We start from the raw sequence: 18,840 nt of genomic DNA, 5'->3' as shown, positions 1-18,840 counted from the left end.
CAATAGGGTCTACAGGAGGCAATAAGTCGTCCCGGCCCATCAAAATGCCGAGAGCGCGGCAACTGTCAGTTGTTAGTCAGCCGACAGACACCATTTGCCTCGCGGTGGCTCGGAGGCCACTTTAATTAATTTCCACCCGAAAAACGAAAGTGTTCAGCTGCCTACCCACCGTCTTACGAACGCGGCGGACCGTTGCCGCATATTTAACATTTCTTCGATCGAGCCGAAGAAGAAATTCCACACGCGGAATGAATCCGGTCTACCACTTCTTCGAAAATGTGACTCAGTCCAATCGATGGTCGGTTTGAATGTAACGCGTTCGTTGTTATACCTGTGGTGGTTCTTTGGTATTTACCTTCGGTCGGCGCGACGGTGTGCGTGCTGCCTGTTCGATTTCACCACTACAACCGTTTAGGCAAATAACATTATTTGCGTTTCGTTATTTAAAAAAGTTGCGGTGAAGATTCCGAGTAACCACCGATTGGTTGGACGCCACGCAACAGAAGAGGATGATGAACAATGTTTACGCTCAAAAGGGAGAATTTTACGGGTCCACCGGCAATATGTGTTTTGTAAGTACTATTTATTCAAGCGTTGTCATTTATGCAACGCACGCGATTTTGGTTGTGGTTTAATTTATTATCTGTCGGGCAGTTCGCGCTATGCCAATAATTATGGAATTATAGAACGCGGAATGTTGCCGATGTGGCAAAACGATACGCAAGCTTGTAGATACAGATTTTTGTGCCACAAAATTATTACCGGAGGGTAAAGTTTGTTCATGGATATAAGAAAGTGACTAACTAATACGAATTAAGGAAAGACCCGGCAAGCTGTAAGAATGAAATATGGCGAACAGGGCCGTACTTTGCTTAGAATTTAATTATTTAGGGTTTTGTTAGGAAAGATACTAAACAATATTTATTTATGTTTAAATCTAAAATAAAATTACATATTATTTTTATTACCTACTTAAATTACTTAAAATTATTCACATAATATATCAGTATCACTATCGCTATCATCGCCTTTTCTAATTAATATTTGTTCTATATTATTTGCAATATGGATATACGATTGTTCTGCTTGTTCTATATGTTTAACAGAATTTGCCCAACTTTGTGGAGGGATGTTAAAAACTTCGGTTTCTATAAGTTTAAGGACATTGGAGTTAACACGGGGAAAAACATTGTTACTACGAATGGCAATTTTCAGTTAGTACCAAACATGTTCAAGGTGGAAGCGTATTCAGACGTATTCCTTTTGTAGGTTCAGGTTTTGTAGAACCCCAATTAATTGCTTTTTGGTATAATCTTCGTAAAAAAAAATGGCGTTATTATACATGTAGTTTTGGATTGTTAGTTTTGGATTGTTGTTTTAGTCAACTGTCAACTGTGATAACTTGCATTGTCCATTACAATGACGCTATTAGGAGGAATCTTTGGAACTAGTTTGTTTTTAAAGCAACTTTCAAATAAAAGCGGTGGTGTCTACATGGTAATCCAGTTGATGTTGGAATTTTCGTCAATGTGGCCGTTTCTCCTAAAGATGCTTGCTTGCTGGCACCACGTTCAATGAGAGTCAAATAAACATTGTTTATAACTTCCTTAGTCTCAATAGAATAGTGTTTTCTACATTTGGGCGGGAGCATCTCCTGAGATACACTAGACTCGCACATATTGTACTTTTAGCACCGTATTCGAAGTAACAAAAATTGCAAAAAAAGTCAGTTTCTTTAACAATACCATTGGTTGAATTACCTCCCGGACTGCACTGGACTTTGAATCTAGTTCAAGCAAATTGGTCCTTCATCATTACAAATGACGTTGCCAAATTTCAAAAAAATAGGTAAAAATTATTTGACATATTGTTAAAAGAAGCAGTTTTTTAAACAGTTTAGATGAACTTTTTTGTTTTTTGATAGATTGATGAATCTCCAGTCGACCGTTGGCGCGCGTCTTTTGAAACACCCTCTATAATGCACTGAAGATATCAAAACGTAAATTATCAGAGGTGGACTAATAAACATTTTAGAAAAAACAACAGTTACCTCCAATTTTACATCCTCCAGACACAACAAGTGAATTTTAAAGAAATCATTTAAAACACCGTCTGAGTGTTATTTACACAGGGGTGTTTTTTGAGGCGTCTAATGTTTTAATGCAATTCTCTAAGTCTCTAAGTTTATAAGAAACAATTTCTTATAAACATTGGCCGGCAAGGGCTTCTCATTTTTGAGATATCGGATCTCTGGAATTCATTTTTATTTATTAACTTGTAGGCTACTAAAAATATAGAGGCCCTCCCTATGCTGATAATACAGGAACAATGAACTATGAAAACAATTTTGAGAAGGTCCATTCAGCATGCACATGCGTGATATTTAAAATCTCATTTTTAACCATTGACAACTGTAATTGCAAATTCTGGTTTTTGACTAGTAACAAGCAACATGGCCGCTGACAGATGGTCAATAAGTTGGGATACGGCATTTTTACGGAGTGTGTTCTCAAAATATGCCCATCCAGTTTGTTAAATGAAAAATAAATATACATCACTCAGGATTCATCTAAGATCTTATTAGATTCTCGTATTTGCCAAAAATCCAAAAAATTATAGAATTTGTCAGTGGGAGTCCCATATAAACCACTTTTAATTTTTTTATATTAAGTTGTACATAAAGCAATTTACCCTTCTTTTCCTTAGCAGTTTTACAGTGGGCAGGAATTTTTGTCATAAAAACATGGAAATATACACCAAAAATCAAAACAACAATGGCACAGACTCCTAGTATCCTGTGACAGTAGCAAATAACTCTGAAAGGTGTTACCAATAACATCCTACTGATATTGGGCCTCCGGTGGCTATGATATTTTCGTACAATTTTTACTGTGGTAGGGCACTATATTATTTAATAGCTATATGCTTGTATGCTTTCTACGATAAAATGACTCCAAGTACCTATTTCGTTTATATGATTTAAGAGTAAAATGCATTCAACAGTTTCTAACTATACAATGTTGTCAAAAGCTAACAAAAAAAAGTCGTTTACTTTGTTTTAACCATATCGCAGGAAAGGTTTACTGAGAAATGGTTCTCAGTTATTTATTTGTTCTTCCGGTTGACTCAATGACCTCCGTTATTGTAGAAGAGTTAATTGTTTACTAATTACAGCGCTTCCATTCATTCGGTTACACACATGCAGAGTTCGTTCCAAATCGTTTTGCTTTTTAAAAAGATTCCGGAGATGTAGTCGGTTTTGGCTTACTTTATCGGAAACATGATTAGTCATAAATCACCAAACAGATTTAAAAATAACTACGGAAATCAACAACAATGAAATCATCACCAAATTTCCACATCCGTATCCGCAACGAAGCTGATGCATTAATTTAACTTTGAAGTAAATCTTTAACAGAAAATCATTTTTTGTTCTCCGCCTGAAAATAATTGCTGGTCATTACTGAGGGAGACACGCAACTGCAATGCAAACGAGAGTGTCTAAATATAATCGAATTAACAAGTGTACGAATTACTCACACCCATTTAGCTATTTAAACGAAATAGCCATGCATAAATGATTTTTTACGCTATGTAAACGATTTTCATAGTTGCTAGGCAAGAACATGTGCGTAAAAATTTGGAAAATTGGAACCTGACTCACCAATCATTGAGAGGCTGAAAGAATAGGAAATAAGTAAAGTAATTCTTATAGTTTTTTCGCTGATCATAGTTATGGCAGCATTACCCAGAATTACTGACCACTAGTGATCCTTCTTTTCTTCAAGGGTAGGAGTGAGCTTCTCTCTTTTTAAATTTATCTCTCGCTTTGACCTTTGTTTCTCTAAAGCTGGCTGCTGTTTTAAACCCCTTTGATGAGCTCAAATATTTATTACTAGAGGCTTACAGAAAAGGAGCGAGGTCTAAACAGAGAGGTTTAAAATGAGAGCGAGATTTTATAAGGGAGATGCTCACAGTTATTTCTGAGAAATGAGAGTTCACTGGTGATTAATGATCCACTGATGCACTGAGCCACTACTAATCGCAAAATCATAGAAAGCATGTCATTGCGTGCACACATAAATAATAGCGGTATCAAGGAAAATGGGAAGTTACTATTTACTGATTATCAAAAAAGTCTTCTATATGGACAAATGAAAAACTGATTTGGAAAGCAGTTTACGCTAGATACGAAAATTATTTTAGTAGCCACTTTTTAAAGACTTAATTAAATTTAAAAGGGTTAACGTAATACCTTTTATAAAACTTGTGGATTCCTCCTGCGTCGGTTTTTGTTGAGTCGAACCTGAAACAGTTTCATTCAAGCACTGAAGAAGCCAGCAGGATGATTGGCGAAACGGTAGCGGTAGGAGTCAATAAAAACCGACGCAGGAGGAATCCAGAAGTTTTATTTATAAAAAGTATTACAGTAGCTTATGGAAGTTTATTTGAAAAAAAAGGGTTAACGGAATTTCTTCGACACGGTCATGATTGAGCGTATGTATTGGAGGTTTAATGAGGGATCTGGTGTTAGTTAACAAATTTTTCTATTTGAAAATCGAATGTAGGGAAGTAGAAAAATAAAACAGCTAGGAGTTTAGGTCTCAACAAAATATTCCAAATACAACAAACAAAAATAATAATATCAATAATAATAAACGTATAGTTTAATTTTAAATACTTAGGTTACATACTGAGAACTCATGTTTGATTGTTCCATGTTTTCTACAATATAATTTTAATTTTAAATTAATTTGTTTGCAATTGCACCAGTTCTGGATTTTGATTTACCAAGCGTCTGATAAAAACGTTATTGGTTGACACATCCCTCTTCTGAGGGAGAAAAAAATGCAATTCTTTGCACGGCTGATGTCCGTAAAGGACAAGGAAATGAGATAAAATATAGCTGCTCTCTGAGAACACTGTCATATTGTAACATACAATTTTGCAATTTACATAATAACTTAGAGTTTTCCAAAGGAGATAATGTAAGAATGCATGGACTAATAATAATCGAGGAATCTCATCGATGAAACTCTACAAAAATCTGTCAGCTTTCAGCATTTTTATCGTGGGGTCACTAAGAGAAACCGAAGCGAGATAGGCCAGCGGTTACACCTTCATAAAGATTTACCAAAATTAAATACCGGATTATGTCGTAAAAACGTTATATCGATAGGAGGACTCTAATATAATACTGAAGTGGCATTTACTTGATGAAAATCCATCCATCCATCCAGCTGTCATTTAAATATATTTATGTGAAAATCTGAACAACGTCTGTTCTTATTTAACTATTGTTCCTAATTCTTTGATAACGTTTTAATATCAGTCGTATAAACTGCAGATGCTGCACTCGTATTTTAGAAAAATTAAGTAAATTTAATAGTTGAATTTAGTCTTGACTTTGGGATTGATGGTGTCGAACTGTTGTTTAATTTCGTTAATAAACATTAGATGTAACAATATATTTGACGTTATTCAGTATTATCGATGAAGGAGCAACGAAATTAAAACCGCAACAAGTTGCAAATAATCATAGTAATTTCAAATACATAAATCATCGTTACGTATTACGCATTTTATTTTCTGCGGTAGACTACATTACTTTTGTAGTTGGGTTTTTATCGTCGCGGAAAACAAACGCCGATAATGACAAACGACTGAACACTGCTAATTAACTTGGTACGTGAGGAATAAGTTTTTTCGATTTTGGAACGTGCTTTTCGTTGTTAAGTTTTTTGCTGCTTTCGGGATGTGTTTCGTCCGTAACACAATTATTAAGGTAGGTAATAGTAGAAGTAGTAGTTTTTATTGTATGTAGGGTAAAAAAAATACCATTAAATAAACAATAAACCAGTTGAATGAAACAAGTAATAAGAAATATAAATATACAAAATATTTTTTAAAAGAATTCCGAAAACTAGAAAACTAAGATGTTCGTTTATGATTTTTGAAATTTATTCTTTCTTCTTTTAAATAACAAGGAATAAAATTTTGCAATTGATCAGGCCTGTGTACCTTCATTGAAAAATATTGTATGTACACTCCTGGATTTCTTCTGCGTCGGGTATTGACTCCGTCCCGCAGAGCGGTTTTAAAAATATGGTTGGTTAATTTAAAAAACAGAGGATGTCATATCTCAAACTTGGGATCCGCTGTATAGAATGTGGTCAAGTTAAGTATCCGAGCATATTTCTGAAGTTAAAGACTCGCCCTGTAGATATAAAAACACTGTCACTATCGTCATTGACATTGAAATAAAAAAAAAGATTATTCAGAAATGGTTTTAAAAATATGGTTGGTTAATTTAAAAAACAGAGGACGTCATATCTCAAACTTGGGATCCGCTGTATAGAATGTGGTCAAGTTAAGTATCCGAGCATATTTCTGAAGTTAAAGACTCACCCTGTAGATATAAAAACACTCTGTCACTATTGTCATTGACATTGAAATTAAAAAAATATATATTATTCAGGAATGGTGTTAAAAATATAGTTGGTTAGTTTTAAAAAACAAAGGGCGTCATATCTCAAACTTGGGACGTGCCGTATAGAATGTGGTCAAGTTAAGTATCCGAGCATATTTCTGAAGTTAAAGACTCGCCCTGTAGATATAAAAACACTCTGTCACTATCGTCATTGACATTGAAAAAAAAAAAAGCTTCAGAAATGGTTTCAAAAATATGGTTGGTTAGTTTTAAAAAACAGAGTTCGTCATATCTCAAACTCGGGATCCGCTGTATAGAATTAAGTATCCGAGCATATTTCTGAATTTAAAGACTCGCCCTGCAGATAAAAAAACACTATGTCACTATCGTCATTGTATCGAAAATTTTCAATTTTAGAACTGGCACCCATTTGTCGGAAAATTCATTGTTCAAATGTTAAGCCATTACGGTCTTGACAGTTATCATATGATTGTTATGTAAAAAGCTTTAAAAGCTCTTTTGTGCGTCATTCGGAGTTTGTTTCACCATTGTTTCGTACACGGCTGGCGTCGGTGTCACACAATTTGTAGTCGATGTATATTTTTATACCAGTTAACACTCCCCGACTTATTTGCATAGGACCGAAACCTATTTCATTGTTTACATTCCACAGTGTCTAAAGATTAACAATCAGGAAGAAAACGGTTTGATTTAGCCGTTGCAATCATTGTCCATCCGTTTTTTTTTTCCTTTAGCTGGGAGGAGGGGGTGTGTTACAAGACAAAATGTCGCTCCGTCTTCTAAATTTAACCAAATTTTCAAACAAGTTTGAAATTTGGTAGATTCCCCTAAAACTCCGACTTGTAGTATATTTTTGATATATCGCAATTGCGTTGAAATAGTAACTGTAGTCAAATTTGATAAATATCCACTTCAAATTGCATTGTGAGTAATAATGAAAGTTGATACCAAAAAAATTCCGAGTGTGAAACTGGGAAGTTAAAATTAACTATTTTTGACGTTTTCGGAACTATGAGTTTTTGGAGATAGGAAAAAATAATCTCAATTACAATATAAAAACGCGTTTTACATTTTCTCGGACGTACATCGCTAAAGAATTTTGGTCGCCTGCAAGCAAAACTGTTATTCAAAACAAACCAAAGATCACTGTCAAAATTTGGTTTTTGTAAGGGGAAATCGTTTCTTGTAACGTGATGGAAAAATATTATTTATTTGCGATTGGTGAAAATGGCTAAGTTTACAGAAAATAAGTGCTAACTAATATTGAAGATACGAGGTCGGTTGAATTAATGATAGTGTAATTTTTTTCCGCCGATCAAAGCGGTTTTAACGGAAAACAATCGAAAATCGCGTTTTCGATTAATTTCAGAAAAAACTCTGATATAAAGAGTTATTTTAGGCGAATTGGTGGAATTATTTATTGTTTAGGCTATTAAAGTTTTGAATAAATGTTCGCATATGAGATTATTTACTGCCGTCTGAACATTTTCCATATTACCGTAATCATTTTTACATGATAGCGAATCATGGCTAGCATCCATATCGCTTAGAAATTGATGCGCCACAGGTGGCTATAATATTTTCATAGAGAAGGTATGGATCTTTTGCGCATGCATCACCCCCCAACTGTCTGAGTTGCGACATTGCCGTAATTTTTATGGAAAATTGATTAATTTTGATAAGAACGCAGCATCAATCTCTGAAATCCGAACATAAGTAGCAACGCCGAGCAGAACAGTTTGTGCCGTACGGTACTCCCAAACTTGTATAATTTGTGCGTTCAATACTCTTAGAGATACAGTGATGCCTATATATTTCACATTTAACAAACTGGAAAATAGACTTACGCAAATATTTACATGTGAATTTACCAAACAGAATTCCCTACATTTTTAGGTACACTAAAATGGCTACGAAGGATGTTTGGCTAATTTGTTTTAGTGTACAAGAATTACAGGAAATATAAGAAAGCAATTAAGCTACAAGTTGAGCTTTTACTTGAACAGTCATAAGAAATATCCCTTGTCAATTGCTGTCTATGCTTCTTGAACATTTTTTCACTTAGATGTTTCATGTGCGACATGTAGCATCTCAAAGTTATTTTCAATGAAGCTTAAACCTATGAGTTTATGAAAACTATGGCTTTGCGCCGATTTACAAAAAAAACTAGCTTACATAAAAAAATACATGTGAAAATTGCATCGTATCTGCAGAGCTTGAAGGACAAAAACGCCAAATTAATTACAGAATTATACTGCCGCCGACGCGGATGCTGCAATTCTGCACTGCTTCTCCAGACCTGAACTCCTTTTTTGCCTGAAAATGTAATAGGATTTCGACATATTTTGAAAAAATACTGCCACGAAAATGTCGCATCCAAACATGGACGCTGTCAGCGACCATATTGTTTGTTGAAAGCTGCAAGGTCAGAACTTGTCATTAGTTAAAATTAGTTAGTTAAATTTTAAATCTCGCGCATGCGCATATTGAATGAACCTTTTCAAAAAAAAATTACATATTTGCGTTGTGAGTTCCTGTACTGTCAGTATATGGCTAGTAGCTATAAGATGCGCGTTTAAGCGAGCGCAAAAATGCATTGAGCACGAAGGAAATGCTTTCGAATATTCAATATAAACATTAACAATATAATCTCTTATTAATTTATTATTCTTGGATGTACCATTCAAAAAACACAACAACGAGTCTTTATGTTGAACAATTTCTAAAATATCGAGTAAAATCAAAATTTACCAAGTTAAACACAGCCGAATCGAATTATTTTTACCAAAAACACCCCGTATAGTGTTGGATCTTAAAATACTTTCTCCAAACCCAAAAAATTTGCGAAAGATTGATGAATATTTTTTTTTATTCGATGTCAAACCGCTCACTGCTAAAATCTCCGCATGTCGAATTAAAACGATGAATACAGTGAGTACATATTTCTGACCCTTAACGAAACGAAAGTTTAATATCCACATCCTCTTCTCGAATGCAGTGGTAGAACAATTCGTGTACTTTTATCAATAATTACTTCAGTCCCCCTATTATTTTAAAACAGTGTGTACCGTGCGTGGATTCGTAAGTGGTGTTCATAATTTAAAAATTGGTATAGTTTTGTTTCTGTGACGTTTTTCGTGTCGTGAAAATTATGAACACAATCATAAAAACCGAGAATGATGAACTGGTAAGAAGATAGCATCCAGTATTACATATAAGAAGGGAAAACGTCATAATAATTAAACACAGATGGAAAAAGATTCTGAATTGTTCAGTTATTGTTTCTTTTATAAAATTTTATTTTAATTTGAAATTCCCCAGCTTAAAAGATAATTTGCACATCATTAGCAATTTTGCCACTAGACCTTTTTATTATTTCCTAAATAAGACTCTAGCACGTTGGGAAGAGTTATGATGGGTTTAAAATTAGTTACAAATTTGATTGTTTAATAAACGAGTAACTGAAGACGTTTAGCAACACACTAGTTGCATACACTAATTTTTCTCCTAAAATAGGGTTTGGCATATTTTTTGCGTAATATGCTATTTTAGGTACGATATAAACATGGGTATTGAAATACTAAGTTAATAAGTGGACTGAACAGTTGCTCCCAGAAATTCCTCAAATTCATTGTGCAGTTGATATATTTTTTAGTATATTTTCTAATTTTCGTTATAGAAAATGCGGGTCATTTTTGAAACATTTCCAATTAATTTTCATGATTTTTAAAAATGAATATATTTTTACTTTCGCAATTTTTTTAATTATTTATTCTTAACTCTTCTTACTCATTTACCTGTACACCCCTTTTGGTCGATAATATCGTGGTGTTTCGAATTGAAACTTGACTGTGTAGCAATTTTTTTTATTTTTTCGTTTCTCTATTATCACCAAATTGTAGCACACTATGTGCAATTAAATAATTCCAAGCACCGCGTATTGACCGGTAATGACGATTAGTCATGAACTGGCTCTCGAAACTGATTACTATTAAAGAAAAAATTTCACGGACGAATCCCAAACCGGACTCTCCGATTAAGATTTACACATTTTTAGCATTCCTGCTACCCACGGAGCGAGACAGTCTAATGAGCAGCATGTCCTTCGGTTTGGCCGATAATTATTTTACGCAAGGATGTTAAAATCATATCTACCGAATTTATTTTCAAAAGTTAAATACGAACATACAGTAAAGTGTGAGAAGGCAATTCTTATAAATTTGAACGTTTCAAAAATATAAAAAGAAAACTTTGAATTCGCAGATCATTAATGTTGGTCAGATATATTTATCAGATTTCTATTGTACCGGTAGATTTAGTTTAAACTCTACGTTTTAGTCTAAGCTAATTTGGAACAGATTTTCTTATACCCACCTTTTTGGGATTCTGAAATATTTAATGCATGCAGTATGATGAATTTTACTAACCCAGAATTTTACAATAAAATTCTTTTTCTACTCCCGTCTGTAAAATACCTAATTACATACCGATCTAGCGTGCGGGAAGCGTCACTTTACCACGTCAGTTTCGTTTCCCACGAATCCGAGCCACTTCGAACATTTCCGGGATTTTACCGCACGGATTTGGGAGCAATCGGATGTTTTCGGAGATATTTCAGAGAATGTATGTATTTTTGTTGTTTTGCGAAAATGTACCCAAAAACTAACGGTCGTAGAAAAAGTATAGTATGCAACACGTTCGGTAAACTTTTTAACTCACTCGTTTATTAAAAACGCGCTCCGCTCGTGTCTAATAAACTCGTAAGTCTAATGTCGTTTACCGCACTTGTTGCATAATATACTATTAAAAGTTTTAAGTTAAGTTTAAGGTGTTGCTAACTGCGTTTACCGAAATACAGTGAGCAAGTTTTCCTGTTTCAGTTCATTTTGTATGTATTGCTTATATTTTACTCGACTAAAAATTTTTTCTCACGTAGTTTGAGAAAAACATTTACTTTTAATTCCTAAGACTGCTCAAGATAATAACCTTTGTTTTTTAAACGAATAATAGGGGCCCAAACTGACTGAGATAATTTAAGAATAGGGATTTGCTGATCGTGTCTACTAAAATTATTATATCAAAGTTATGAATGACCTATTGCTAACTATAAAAACTGAAATTTCTGCTTTTGTAACAATCAGTACACTTTTCTGATATTTTCTGATCAGCTGCTGCACTATACGATAGACCACTACCCCAAAGATGTATAAAGTAACGCTGGCAACGCTGCTCTGATATAAATCCGCTCCATCGCACTAAATTTTAAGCACTTCTTCGAGATATTGGCTTAATATTTTGCTAACCTTTCTAGTTTATTTTTATTTTATCGTTTATTATTACTACTAACAAAATCGCAGAGCTAAGAAAAAATGGAAGTGAACAACCGATTAAAACCTAGATAATTGCAATTTTTATTAATAAAAACAATTGATGGTCTTTAAAAGGCGCGTTTTTATTTCTTGTAATATGCAGTACCTACTTAACTCTTGTATTTCGTGGTACCGCCTCTGAATTAGTACACAAAAGGTTAATATAATTTATGGCGTTACACGTTAGGCACAAAAGGTGTAAATATGCACCTGTATGCCATTTCCTGGCTTAGGTTCATAATTTTAAACCTAAATTTCTTAATGTGTTTACCTTCGCACATCTTCAGCGAAGTTCTAACAGATATTTATTGCGTATTTGGTTTGAAAATGGCTCACCAACATTTGTGTACAAACCGCCAAAGTGTGAACATGCCGGTGAGGAGCTCGAAGTGTATCCCTGGCTCTGTGTTCGATAATGGCGATATAGAGAATCTGCTCGTAAGAATTTATTTAAATATTAAATATGGCATGTAATGTATTGTAAATATTTATTGTTGTTATTTATTGTAAATGTATTGAAAATATACGTGTGTACTCGAATAGAATAGTGGTTGTACCCACTATAAGTTTTCATGCCTAAATAGAGTAGTTTTGTGATTTGCTTGATTATTAACTAAAGGCTATTTTAAATCAACTTTTTGGTTTTGGTTTGATTAAGATGGTGAGAATAAAAAAAAAATAAAGTGTTGTATTGTAGATTTAAATAAATAAATGTTAACTGGATCCATGAATTTTGGGCTATTTTATGAAAAAGGATTAAGGTAGTGGAGGTAAATATGGCTCACCTTAATTAATTTATATTTTTAATTAAACTCAAATATTTCATGCCACATTTTCTTTTGTGGTCTGTGTACTTATATAATCTAATTCGGGACGGTAAAAATTCTTATGTTTTGAAAGAATAACAGAATTTATGGCTGTATGGCTGTTTTAATAAATAATAAATTATAAATTAATAAATAAAATTATAAAAATTATAAAACGCCTTAAAAAACATAAGAAATATAAAAAAAAAAACGTTAAACCATGACGTGGCTGGTTCTTGAGTGGACTGAGGGATATTATTTTTCTGCTTGTAAGTTGATGGAAGTAGAAGTTTTGAAGTTAAACACCCCATGGGGGATCCGCCGTATCACTCAGAGAAAAGGTTACTCACTAAACTTTGTAATTCAAAGCTTTACTCTTTTTGGTTTTCTTTCTTTCGGCAGGGATTTGGAAGCAGTTATGAAAATATTTTTCAGTGCAATTGGAGAAAGATGTCGAGAAACCGTATTGATTTTTCGAGCTAAAGCTGTTAATCGAACATCACCGTTTGAAGAAATCTTCGTTGGAAGACTTTCATTTACCTGCCGTATGTGAAGAAGGCGCAAAAGCTGCGATAATTTTTATATTTTACATAATGAAGCAAAAAGTAACTTTTTGACATTTCAATCTCATTTCGGGGAAATAAAAACTTAACAAAACTAGAAAGATTATCAAGTTTAAAACATATTTAGTAGTGGTAGTGATAACTATTTCACATTAGTTGTATGAAGTAACACACAATTTGTCATAACATTGAATTGATGTTAAAACCACCTAACACACACACAACACACCGCATATTGATTAAAGTCTGCAAAAGCACTTTTAAATTTTGATTGTTGTTTAGAACTTATAAGAAATTGAAAGACATTTAATGCAGCCATTGTCAAGATTAGTTGATTATACTGTACGTGGGTACCGACAAATTTGTTCCTTGTATGGAACACGATGTCGAAAGATTTTGGTTTCATTGGAAGTCAGACCGTCATAAAATATACAGATAATAGACACTGAGTAATATCACCTGTGTGCGGGTCGAACAAAAATTAGCCAATCCTATAACGTTTGATTATTTGTTTATCGAAATATCTTATAGTAAGTCGTCGCGCTGAAATCTCACTATCAGTGAGGTGGGTATGAAAGTTATCTTTATCGCGTTAAAAATGCAAACAAAGAACTCTCGCACACTTATTTTTCCGTTAAGGAAAAATTGTTTCTTGGCAAGTGTCAATGTCCAAATGTTCGATAAAGTGAAATGAAAAGCATGCAAAATGAGCTTGTTGTTAGTGATTCCGTCGAAGTGTTGAGCTATACGAATGAATTTCACAGTGACGACTCGAGGGACAAACTTCTCGTAAGTTCTTTTGGTCTGTAAATGTCAAAGTTTTGACTTTTTAGCGTATTAATGGGACGCGTAACAAAAACTCGGTTTAAAAATCAAATTAAAAATCGATGCGATCGCCCAGTGGTCTCCGTTAAGTCTTACAGCTTAATTTTAATGCTAGAGTACAACTTTTATTGGGGTTAGAGATGAATGGTGCAATATAACTTTGATTGCCTTTTGTTGATTGTAATTAGGTTTGTTTTGACATTATAGTTAAATATGCAAGATGGTTTAAAAACTAATTATTAAATACCGCAGAGAATTTGTAACTTGCTCTTCAATTTTTAATTAATTAATTCAAACGTGATGTAATTTTTGAATATATTTTAAATGAAAATGAATTTCACGGATTGAACATGTAATTTGCGCTCTTTTGAATTACCAATATTTAAATTAATCCAGTTAAATTAAAAAACAATTTAATTAAATTTTACTTCGAAATGAAAACAATAAAAAGACCTGCATAATATGTACTCGTACTTATTTTCTCTATGTATTTTCACTCGGTACTGTATACCTATTTACAAAAAGTCTTTTTACGTATCTCCATCGATTATATTTATTAAGAAAATTACAGACATAATAGATCCTGTAAGCCATTGATATATTTTAAATATACTTAACCTTAAAACAAAATTGTGTCAGAACTTAACACAAAACACAAAAAGTGCCAATTACTAACGCCATGCTTTGATGGTACTTTACCCTCGTCCAATTAAAATGGTGATCCAATATGTACGTCAACTTTAAAGAATAATTGTATTTTGGTGGAGCAATGAAACAAAATTAGATAATTATTATATAGATAAATCTTTAAGAGGTTGATAATATTTTATTAATTGCGAAGCAATATAGTTTGTACTGTTGATTATAGGAAAAAGCAGCTTTTGTGTCCAAAGTTGATGGTTTTAATTAATTAGTCGCTCTGCTGTATTATCCTACTGTGTCATCCAATGTGCGGCATGGAGTCTTCGGAAACGGTAAAAGCTACGGGGTCGGTTAAATTAGAGCAGTGCCAGGGGACATCCAGAGAAAAATTAATGTCATTTTCCCTTTCCGCTATATGCAACGGCGGAACACAATTAAAATGTAACTTAAATTGCCAATTCTCAATGAAACTGCTAATTGGTTCCTTTTGTTATTTTTCTGAATGCTTTTTAAAATGTTAGGGATTATGTCTTTGAAACGAAATAAAACAAAGATTCAAAGAAAGCTGCGAAAGCGCCTCAAAAATTAGTCAGTCAAGATTTAGGTTATCTACTGTTTTGCGTCCGCAATTTGGAAATCACAGTTGCGTCGTCTAATTCGCTTTGTGCTTCTTTTTCAGGACAATAAAGGAATGGTGACGCCGGCGCACTCTGAACGCGCAGCTCCGCAACCTATCGTGAGAATAAATATTACAGATCCCGACAAAACCGCCACGACCGAGAAGGCGACCGCTAGGTTGCGATTGCGACAGAGATTCCGCTTGCCCTACGCAATCAATTCACTTATCTGTGTAGTAGGTAAGTCGACAAACAATTCTCTTAATTGTTCGATTTCACACATCATCGTTCACAAATATATCAATGACATACAACACAGACATAAAGAAACAATGAAACCATATTATTGGCAATTTTGGGGACTGTCAAAAATACGACATGAGGATCTTTCGTATTTTCCTAATTTTTTGCAACATCGCGATTCTGTTATACTTTTCATCACTTCACAATTTTTAAGCGCGTATTGTTAAGGCTGTGAATATAATATTCAAATTCATACATATGTAATTGAAATCTGATCAATTTTCAATAATAGATAAAAACACTCGACTTACTTGGATGTTAGAAATACATTTTGCAGCGTCACAAACTAAAATGTGCTGTATCTATTGTATTTTTATTTATTATGCTGTCGAATATCTACCTAGAGAAATCGATAGTAGTTTACATCCTAGGCGACGAATATCAGCCAAATTCGTCTATCCTATCAAAAAAAAAAAAAGGTAAATTGGCACCCGAAAATTACTTTACTTGTAGAGGAAAAAAAATTAACAAGCGCCATCAAGTAAACTACTTTCGCAATTTAGGTTGTGTAACCTTGAGCCCGTATATGTTTTGTCTATTGGAACTAATTAACGTTTAATGTTATATCTAAAGGAAACACGGCTCCTCCCGGCCATGGGTCGTAATAAATTCTTTCATTTAAACATTTTATTTTTAATACTGAAATAGAACTAAATAATTTATATGAAAAGATTCCGGTAACATCATAATAAGGTGAGTTTTTATTTAGGTGCTCTGCACTAATTCATTAATTGCGTCTATAATTTTATCGCTCTATCCGATAAATCAGTAGATTAATGGCGAAGTTCTAGTTCATTTTTATTTCGTTTTCATTTGTAAACCCAGTTTATTGTATTCAGCTGACTGTGAACAGGCACCAATTTATTAGGATCACAGAAACGTTTGGATGCGTTTTCTGACGTTGATGTGATTTTTAGGTTCTTAGAAGTCATATTTTCAAATTTTAAAATAAAACATAAAGGCCGAGAGACGAATAGTCTTGGGTCAATTGTTTTTAGCGGGATATACACTAAAATAACGTAATAAATAAGTTGGCGGGAAAATTTGTGGAACTTATGATTAACAATTAACAGTGTCTGACGTAATGTTTATTAATAACTCTACTAAAAACTGGTAGACGCTCTTCGAAACCAATATTAATAAAATAAAAAGACATGATCGAAATTTCTGTAGTTGCTGCACGGTATATTCCATAAAATACATCGCCAACAGGTTTCCTATATTATCTTATTAATTGGTTCTTCTAATGCAGGTTAGCGGATTCTCTAAATAATTTTGCAATGCGAATCCACAGATTTCCTGCCTGTAAGTTGTTTTTCAATTCGCAAATGTAGAATGCAAACCGGTACATGGGTTTAAACATGTCATTGGTGTTATCAATCTATTTATAATATTTTTTTGCAAAAACTTTATTCTCAATTTCTGCACTACCGATTTGCAGTTTACGAACCGAACTTTCTTTTAGCGTTTTCCCACTATGAAAATTAACTTTTTTTTCAGTTTTATCTTGCCTTATACTACTAGAATTTGGATTTATCCCCGGCTTTAAGTCGGGTTTCTACTGTCAGGATCCATCGCTCTCCCATCCGTACACCGGGGACACTATAAGCACTTCAGTGTTACTCATAGGCAACCTTCTAGTGATACCCCTCTTCGTTCTCTTTTTCACCGAATACATTAGAAAAGGAAGCCCGTCGAACGTGTGCATTACCGAGCTGTGGTACTTCTACAAGGAGTTCCTGACCGGGTGTGCGTTGGTGCTGTTGTTAACGGAAGTCGGGAAGGTGTTGATAGGTGAACACAGACCGAACTTTTTTGACGTTTGCCAACCCCACACTGCAGCAAACTGTTCCGCCGGATCCTACGTGACTACTTACGAGTGCAGGAACAATAAATTTGGTCACTATTTTTTAACGGACACCTCTAGGAGCTTCCCGTCTGGGCATTCATCGCTTTCAGTATTCGTAGCCCTGTACCAAGCGGTAAGTTTTCTGTTGGTTATAGCCGCAAACCGAATTACATTGAAAAAACTGATTTTTTTTTAAACATTAGTGATATAGATGAAATAATGAGTTTACAATACTAAAAATTATAATAACATGATGGAAACTAACCCAAAACGTTTTCATTAACTGTAGAAGAGGAAATGATTTACTTATAGCATGAGCATGTTGGCGGCAATAGATTGATAACTGGCGTTTGTTGGTTAAGTTTTTACAAATTTTACGAAATTAATGGATAATATTCGCACTGCTAATAGTTTATGATGTTATATAATAATGAATTGTTGGAACGGCTTCTGAGACTGCAACGGTTAACCGATACGTTTTCGTGACCCAATTTACGTTGGGTATATTTGAAGTAAGACAGTCCGGTCTATTACCGATGTCTATCTAAGCTAAACATACGTGTCAAGCGTGGTTGTAGTTGCTGGTATGATGATGCAGTCCCCTAGGAGGTGGGAGGGGTTGGGATAGGATTCAAACACCTCTACACTAGTCATCAGGAGTGTGATCTAACTATCATTAAACTGAAAACAATGCTTGAAAAAATCTTGGCGTCATTCAATCGGATAAGACTGCGAACTGTCAAACTCTCCATTTTGAATAGTGTATATGGCGACTCTTGTCAGAGAAGAAAATTTTCTTGTGCCGCTCTTCATTTATTCTTAATTAAGACGTTGAATAATCTAATTTTCAAATATATATTTTTTCTTTTCAGTACATCATCCAAACACGATTGCCAACAGTGAAAACCGGAAGGCTGTTCAAACCATTTTCGGTATCACTTCTGGTGATTTGGAGCCTAGTCTGTTCACTAACAAGGATATCTGACAAACGGCACCATTGGTGGGACGTGGCTGCTGGAATGCTCCTAGGGGCGATGTGCGTTGTCTACAGTGTGTCCATCATACACAAGAAATTGTTACCGACGAGCATTCCTAGAGTGGCATGTTCAACGACGACATTACTAGATGTTAAAAATAAGGACGCTAGAAGTGAAATAATCTAAAGTTAATGCCAGTATTTTCAAAGTAGAAAGGACAACATGGAGTTAGTAACAAAAGACCTATGAGCTTCTTTCACTGTTTTTATTTTCGAGAACAGAGCTCGTCTTTTAAGATCTTTAAAAAAATTCCCCATCCACATTCGTGTAAATAATTTATTCACGGTGACTGCACTATTTGTATTGTATTTATTCCGTCTGATGTACATATATTGTGATGTAATATAGTATTATTTTTTTCGTATTCTGTGTGTCTTA

The 18,840-nt window shown here is 34.1% G+C and overlaps 1 protein-coding gene across 9 annotated transcripts; it reads left to right on the top strand.

Moving 5' to 3' along the window:
- Positions 1 to 75: 75 nt before the first annotated feature.
- Positions 76 to 18,826, top strand: LOC132707034 (phospholipid phosphatase 3-like). Of its 9 annotated transcripts, none has more exons than XM_060678683.1 (4): positions 76 to 572; positions 15,336 to 15,513; positions 17,077 to 17,558; positions 18,298 to 18,826. In XM_060678683.1, exons 1-4 carry the CDS (start codon positions 510 to 512, stop codon positions 18,586 to 18,588), a joined length of 1,014 nt encoding a protein of 337 aa, XP_060534666.1. In that variant the 5' UTR covers positions 76 to 509; the 3' UTR covers positions 18,589 to 18,826. The 9 variants fall into 9 exon arrangements, with proteins under 9 accessions (XP_060534666.1, XP_060534680.1, XP_060534671.1 ...); XM_060678697.1 differs by lacking the exon at positions 76 to 572 and adding an exon at positions 5,627 to 5,785; XM_060678688.1 differs by lacking the exon at positions 76 to 572 and adding an exon at positions 9,588 to 9,638.
- The last annotated feature ends 14 nt before the right edge of the window (positions 18,827 to 18,840 follow it).

The sequence above is a fragment of the Cylas formicarius genome, unplaced genomic scaffold (assembly GCF_029955315.1).
Source record: "Cylas formicarius isolate icCylForm1 unplaced genomic scaffold, icCylForm1.1 PGA_scaffold_10__41_contigs__length_53128322, whole genome shotgun sequence".
NCBI classification, from domain to species: domain Eukaryota; kingdom Metazoa; phylum Arthropoda; class Insecta; order Coleoptera; family Brentidae; genus Cylas; species Cylas formicarius.
The sequence above is the reverse complement of the archived record's forward strand: the minus strand, read 5'-3'. Positions and strand labels throughout refer to the sequence as shown.

Excerpts from the sequence above, each read along its gene's own strand:
- LOC132707034 (XM_060678676.1), top strand. The coding sequence starts at position 13,880 with ATGAAAAGCATGCAAAATGAGCTTGTTGTTAGTGATTCCGTCGAAGTG. Across the intron at positions 15,514-17,076 it reads TTCACTTATCTGTGTAGTAG|TTTTATCTTGCCTTATACTA; the intron begins GTAAGTCGACAA and ends CTTTTTTTTCAG. Across the intron at positions 17,559-18,297 it reads TCGTAGCCCTGTACCAAGCG|TACATCATCCAAACACGATT; the intron begins GTAAGTTTTCTG and ends TTTTCTTTTCAG.